This window comes from Engraulis encrasicolus, chromosome 13, assembly GCF_034702125.1.
Source record: "Engraulis encrasicolus isolate BLACKSEA-1 chromosome 13, IST_EnEncr_1.0, whole genome shotgun sequence".
In the NCBI taxonomy this organism is placed as follows: Eukaryota; Metazoa; Chordata; class Actinopteri; order Clupeiformes; family Engraulidae; genus Engraulis; species Engraulis encrasicolus.
Window position 1 is genome coordinate 49,898,197 of NC_085869.1, and position 7,500 is coordinate 49,905,696.

The 7,500-nt window shown below is 47.0% G+C and overlaps 1 protein-coding gene across 5 annotated transcripts in view; it reads left to right on the forward strand.

The window, feature by feature from the left end:
* sema5ba (sema domain, seven thrombospondin repeats (type 1 and type 1-like), transmembrane domain (TM) and short cytoplasmic domain, (semaphorin) 5Ba) overlaps nucleotides 1-7,500 on the forward strand; it is a 240,864-nt gene that overhangs the window by 174,842 nt on the left and 58,522 nt on the right. For all 5 annotated transcript variants that reach the window (XM_063214197.1, XM_063214201.1, XM_063214198.1 and 2 more), the window contains exons 11-13: nucleotides 251-386; nucleotides 2,316-2,523; nucleotides 2,957-3,167. In XM_063214197.1, coding sequence (XP_063070267.1) covers nucleotides 251-386; nucleotides 2,316-2,523; nucleotides 2,957-3,167 — 555 coding nt within the window. The remainder of the gene's footprint in view (nucleotides 1-250; nucleotides 387-2,315; nucleotides 2,524-2,956; nucleotides 3,168-7,500) is intronic.

Sequence of the window (7,500 nt, forward strand, 5' to 3'; positions counted from 1 at the left end):
TCTGCGAGTGTGTCTATTCGTTTGTGTGTGTATATGTGTGAGTAGATGTACAGTAGCTGTGGGGTTTTTTGTGGATCACATCAAATTATTCTCCTTCTCTTTTTCCTGTGTGTGCGCGTGTGTGGTGTGCGTGTGCGTGCGCGTGTGTGCGTGCGCGTGTGTGCGCGTGCGTGCGTGCGTGCATGTGCGTGTGTGTGTGTGCGCGTGCACGTGTGTGTGTGTGTGTATTTTTTGCTTGCTCCATGCACAGGAATAGCATTGCTGCCTCTGCGGTTTGTGCGTTCAACCTGAGTGCCATCACCAGGGCCTTCAACGGGCCGTTCCGCTCCCAGGAGAACCCCCGCTCCACCTGGCTCCCCATGCCCAACCCCAACCCCAGCTTCCAGGTGAGGCAGCACTGCAGCTTTTACACTTTCTCTCCATCTCTCTGTATACTGTATGTCTTTCTCTCTCTCTCTCTCTCTCTCTCTCTCTCTCTCTCTCTCTCTCTCTCTCTCTCTCTCTCTCTCTCTCTCTCTCTCTCTCTCTCTCTCTCTCTCCATGCACTGAACCCCAACCCCAACTTGAGAGCCTGCTCACCTGGGGATTCTCTCTCTCTCTCTCTCTCTCTCTCTATCTCTCTCTCTCTCTCTCTCTCTCTCTAACCTTCACACTCTTTTTCTCTTTTAAATGTCAGTGACAAAACATTCGCTGAAGTCTCTTCCATTCGCTCAGTGAGAAATGAAAAATGAAAATCTTTCTCTTTCAGTCCTGTCTGTTTTTTTTCTCTCTGTCTCTCTGTCTTTAGCATTCTCTCCCTCTCCCTCTCTCTTTCTCTTTCTCTTTCTCTCCCCCGTGTCCCTATCCCCCTTCTCTCTAGTCAATTTGTCACATCACAAGATGATTTGAGCAGAATGATTGCGAATAGAAAGTATTACTCTAGGATTAGAGCATAAAGGAATTAGCTTCTTTGAGCCGAGGATGATAACACAGTGGGATTGTGTTATATTGCTTCACAGCAGGGGGGGAGATGGGCTTTCATTCATGCCCTGTGAAATTTACTTTATGTAGTATCTGTCTTTTCCATGCTCTGTGCCGTGTGCAGAGCCACTGTACACACACACACACACACACACACACACACACACACACACACACACACACACACACACACACACACACACACACACACACACACACACACACACACACACACACACACACACGCACACACCACCTACAGTGATGGCTTTACCTCTGCAATATGAAACGCCGTCTGGGTGGTGCAGATTAGTGAATTAGCGCCGAGAACAATAAAGGGGAGTTCCGTTGTCAGCGTATGATAAGGCACGGCTCTCCCACACAGGCACCAGGGTGCTCTATAAATAATTATAGGCAAATAGGGTTGTAGGTGCCACATTTATATGTGTATGACTGTGTTTAGAGCGTACGACATGCTTCCCATTCACAACAGCTTTAGCTGTCTGTTTAAGCCCTTTGAATTTCGAAAACATCGTTTGGTACATAGGTGCAACTGGGGATCCACCCTATGTGTATTTATTGGTCATTTTTGAATTGCTTCATGTCAGTTCCTGTATTTTAAATGTACTGTAGAAATTAAATACTAATAGTTATTTTGTTATATGGACAAATATGGCCCTTCTTACCTTAACTTGTTGGGGTAGGAATGCAGCATGGGTCGAGCCCACAACTATTTTAAAATCCAAGTACAAACCTCTTACATTTACTGATTGTATGTCGCTGATTATGTCCTCTTTGAAATAACGTTGGATAAGCGTCTATTAAGTGTAATGACCCGCCTCCTCTACTGTAATGCAGTTTAACACAATCCCAATGGGGTGTCCATTTGCATTTCCATTTCTGAGTAAAAGCATCTCCTAAATGTAATCTGTGCTGCATTGTTTCAGTGTGGCACCATTGATTTGAAAGATTTCCCGCTGGAAAATGCCTATGTTCAATCCAGTGTAGGACAGAATTCTCTCTCTTTCTGTCTCTCGCTCTCTCTCTCTGCCCCCTGGATGATTCCGCCAGTATTTTACATGTTGGTCAACTGCTTTTAAAGCAAACTTGTGATCGGTTGCTCGCGGTGCATATTTTAAGACTTGCGGCAAGCAAGGGGTCACTGTTATGGTGTATCTTATTAGGTACAGTGGTTTAACTGGTGCAATAACATGTAATGTAATATACAATACGTGATTTCAGTGTGGCACCATTGTGGATGACTGCCTTAATGACGGAGTGCAGCCTGCCGGACTTACATGTAATATTGTAATGTAATGTAATATACATGTATCATGTATGTTGTGTTTTTTCAGTGTGGCACTATTGAGGATGATGGTCCTAACGAGGGACTGACGGAGCGCAGCCTTCAGGACGCCCAGCGCCTCTTCCTGATGAACGACGTGGTGCAGCCAGTCTCTGTAGACCCCCTGGTCTGGCAGGACGACGTGCGCTTCTCCAAGCTGGTGGTGGACATCGTGCAGGGCCAGGACACGCTACACCACGTGGTCTACATTGGCACTGGTAGGTACAGTAGGTCCCATGGCACAAGTTGAAGTGTATTTTGTTGTGTTGCTTTTTATACATATTTGTGCGCTATCTTGGCAATGCCAGTCCATTAACTTGTTTTATCCAGTGTTTAGGCACTGTATAATGAATTACAGTGCCATATTGTCTTTAATCTTTTGTCAGGGTTTTTAACTCTGTGATCTACTGTATAAAGTATGGCCAGCCACCAAGAAGAATGCAAATGTATCTAATGTGCCTGTAAATACAAGCACACTGTCTACCTGTCCTCCGTAGCATCCTGAATGCCCTGGCCACTACTAAGAAAAGGCTAAACATGTCATTTAATTAATAAGTAATAATCATGTAATGAATTTCTTCACCGGTAAACATGTCATTTAATTAATAAGATAATAATACTGTAATGTATTTCTGCACCTGTCCTCTACAGAGTATGGCACCATCCTGAAGGCCCTGGCTACTACTAAGAAGAGTCTGCAGGGCTGCTACCTGGAGGAGATGCAGCTGGGGCGGCGGGGAGGCCAGCGCGAGCCCATCCTGAGCCTGCAGATCCTCCACGGCGAGCGCATGCTCTTCGTCGGCCTCAGCAGCAAGGTGGTCAAGATCCCCTTAGCCAGATGTTCGTCATACCCCACACAACAGTGAGTTTGAAACTCAAATTCAAAGTTTGATTGAAATTTGCCTGATGGGCATGGCTGTGTGTGTCAATTGTTGCCACTGTGTCGCTCACAAAGAACAATAATATGAAAGTATTGAGGACATGAAGTAAGATTAGTAAAGAAGAAACTCTCCCACACTGAGCTAATCACAGCCTCTCTTACCCTCACATGCCCTCCTGACATCCCAACCCAACAGTGGGCCATCTATTCACAGCCTTCCAACAACTCACCCAACAGTGGGTAAAACACTCTAAGCCTCTCCTACCCTCCAGAAATCCCACCCATTAGTGGTCAAACCATCTAAGCCTCGGGAGCCACCTAATATATCCCAACCCAACAGCCACACTGAAGGATAAGACGGCTTCCCAACATCCTCCTTCAACACTCACCTCCTCTCCTCCCACCCAGCAGTGGGTCAAACACAGCCTCTAACAGCCCCCTGGTATATGCACCCAGCAGTGAGTCACACAGTCTAATGGGTGCACGTTCCCGCACCTAATAACGAAACGGATGCCGTGTTCACGCTGCAGATCTTGGCGTTTGCAAACTGGAAAGTTGGTTTGCAATGCAAACTGAAAAATATTTTGCTTTTCTCCGTGAACCGTGATGACAGCGTGGGTGTGGACGTTAGCAGGTTCATCCGGGTAGCACATAGTCACATGTGGAAAAGTTCAGAACACGGTATGAATGTGGGTGGTTTGCAGTTAATCACTTTAGTGCTGAACGTTACTGGTGCGGACACGGGCACTGGCACCATTCTGGTCGGCCTGAAAACAGTATTACCAGAGAGAGTAGAGAGAGAGAGGTTCCATTGGCCCATTGTTTCCTGGTTCTATTATGGCCCCCCTTAGGCAGACCTAGGCAGACCTAAGGACTGTTCTATTCATTGTAGGAGCATTATGACACGCCCCTTTAGGCAGACCGGAACCTGGTCATGTTAGGTGCCCATAGAAACCTATTATGTTGGCATATCTCTATAGAATATCTCTGGTATTACAGCTTTTCAGCTGGCAGCCCATAGTGTGAGGTTACCACAGTGAAAGATAACAGCCTCTAGACATCCCACTGCAACAGTAGGTCAAACACTCTCATCCACTCACAGTCTCTCAACATCCCCGCCCAACAGTGGGCCCAGTACAGCCTCTAAGAGTCTCCTGGCCTCCTCAGCCAACAGTGGAGTCATGCACGCTCACAGCTTTTCAAAAGCCCCAGGCTATGCCCACCTAACAGTGGGTCAAACACAGGGCTGAACTGGGACAGAATATCAGGCCATGCCTTTTAAACTAAGACCAGTCAGCCAGGTATTGAGAGATACAATGAAGCCTGTGACAACATTTTTAGTCATCTATTGCAAGTTATTTTGACCACCAAGCAGAACCAAAATGAACATTTAAATCTGTCTTGGATAGGTCAGCTGTACCGACTTGAGGATTGATACCACTACAGTGAGGTCCAGGCCAAAATCATCAACAGTCCACCGGGCAAATGCCCTGTATGCTTTATGGCCTATCCAGCCATGGTCAATCGCTCTGACTCTGAGCCACTTGCGGCCTCACAGCACCCACACTCTGCAGTCAGTCCAAATTCAGCCTCCAGCAGTCTCATACCCTCCCAACAGCAGATCAGACACAGCGCCTTGAAGCCTTCCAACCAGAGTTGTATACAAATAGAAGTACATATGTAATTACAACACTAATGGTATAATATTACAAAGTTGAAACTCTGCTCCAAACCCTAACCAACAACCTCTTATACTCTTTCACTGCTGCCATTCCATAGTGTGTTTCATCATAGTGAAAGGATAAAACAGTCTTCCCGCATCCCCACCCACCAGTGGGTCAAATACAGCCTCTAACACAGGCCCCATGGCATCGACCCAACAGTGGGTCAAACACAGCCTCTAAGAGACCCCATAGCATCGACCCAACAGTGGGTCAAACACAGCCCCCTGGCATTTCCACCCAACAGTGGGTTACACACCTTTACAACCTCTCTGCTTACCACAGTGAAGGACATGACATGGCCTCCAGACATCCCCCTGGCCTGCAGCAGTGCTTGACTAGACATGGTGAGGGGTACCACCTGCCCTGGGGCTGCTGTCTCTGCTCAGAGAATGGAGCACACACAAACACAAAAACAGCAGAATCAGAAGAATCAGCATGCAACAAGAGCACAATGAGACACTTTTTAAAATTATTGAACCCAAAAGAGAAACCACAGCTCAGGTTAATTGCAATTTCCGAGGCATATCATCTTCCATAGAGATTAAGTGTTTTAATCACAGTTTTAATCATAGGTTTCACGCCACCTTAATGGAATGAAACACAGTTCCAGCTGCATTGTTGCATTGTCTAGAAAAAAAGCCTCCTTGAGCGATTTGTATGCTACAGCTTTCACTTGACTTAAAAAGTATGACTTAACTGTCATTGCCTGCTACTGTACTGTACAATGAAGCTGCCGTATTGTGAATTGAGAGGGCCCACTGGCATCTTAAATATCCTCTATTGAATTCAGGCATTTCCAGTGATCCATGATACCCTTAAGGTCTCAGAAGGTGTAGGTGTTTCTTGGAAACATTACTTGTATGAATAGCTTTGTGAATGGCATCAGCTATTCCACAGACATGCATTTCAACTCTGACTGTCAAAGGAATATCTGTATTGTAAGAGCTGAGGTGTCAATCAAAGGATCAGAAAGTAAAAAACCTTGCTACGCTCGACTTCTAACACCGCTGACTCGCTGAGCTCACTAAGCAGCTGATCTCACCTCAGAGCTGAGCTATGGATCAAATTTGAGGCTTTTTATATTGCTTTCTGGCCCTGAGATTGACACATCTGATGGGGTAGGTTTGACCCTCAGATCCAGAGGAGTCAATGAAAGAGAAGTCCTGACATTGACATGTACTGTACAAAGGGCAACTGACTGGAGCGTTCTAAGAATTGCGAGATTGTGTTCTGAGATTCTACTGGCCCTTGCCGTTGCTGGTGCTGCCTTTGCTCCTGCTGTTCCCTTGCTCTCCTCTTCCTTTTGGTGCAATGATGAGCTCTGCCCTTGACACAGATTCAATGTGAAGTCTATGAATTGCTCACCGACTGCCTTCATTGTGCGCCATGAGCTCCATATCACTGGCATCAGCTGGATGATTCGCCGGGGCCTGTTATTGGTCTGATTCTCTCTCTCTCTCCGGAAGAGGACAGAGAGAGAGAGGGAGAGAATGTGAATGTGAATGTGTGTTCTTGCGTGCATGTGAAAGGAAGAGAGAAGATGGTGGGAAGAGAGAAAGCTATGGAAATGAGAGGAAGACATTCAAAGAAGGAAAAGAAGGAGGAGGAGGAAAGACAGACGCAGGAGACAGTAATATGGAAATGGAGGGAGACTGAGAGGAGAGGAGAGGAGAGGAGAGGAGGATGGGGAGGATGGGGGGAGCTCTACCTGTGCATGGTTGACAGCCCCTGCCTGGCGTGTGTTTATCAATGTGTTCAATCCCAGCGCGTCCTCTCTCCAGGGGTGAGCCGGTGACGGAAGTCAGGCTCAATTTGGCTGCGAGGTCGCAGAAGGATGCTTTGCTTTGTCAGCTTTGTGTGCGTAAGCGTGCATGAAGGGTGAAACGCTATTTGGGGCCTGTGCGTGTGCACGGGCAACTTAAATGCATTTATGTGCAGGAAGGGGATTTTGTGTCTGTGTGTGTGTGTCTGTGTGTGCAGATCCCACTGTGTGATGAGTCAGCGCTTTGATTTCAACCTTTATTTTAAAACACTATAGAAAGCATGCTTGTGCATGTGATTGCACACACACACACACACACACACACACACACACACACACACACACACACACACACACACACACACACACACACACACACACACACACACACACACACACCCGTGCGCGCGCACGCGAACGCGAACGCACACGCACAGACGAGAGATGAAAGATGAAAAGGTACAAGTGGTGGAAGCGTTTGCATTGCAAACGAGACGTGTGGGTGAGATGCAAGAGAATGAGTGGCATGAAACAAGAGAAAAGCTGGAGAAGAGAAAGGAAATAAAGAAAGAGAGATGGAAGAAAAGAGTGGAAGAAAGGAGAGGAAGAGGGGGTGGGAGGAGAGCAGATGCGGACGCGGCTCTGGCTGTGGCTGTCCCTGTTTAGAAGGCAACAGGCTGGAATAATCACAGCAGCTCTCAGGGATGGCCTGCTGAGGGAGAGAGAGACGGAGAGAGAGAGAGAGAGAGAAGGAGAGAAACAGGGGAGAGTGACTGAAAGGGAGAGGTGGACACAGGGGTGGATAGAGAGAAAGAAAATGCCAGCTAAG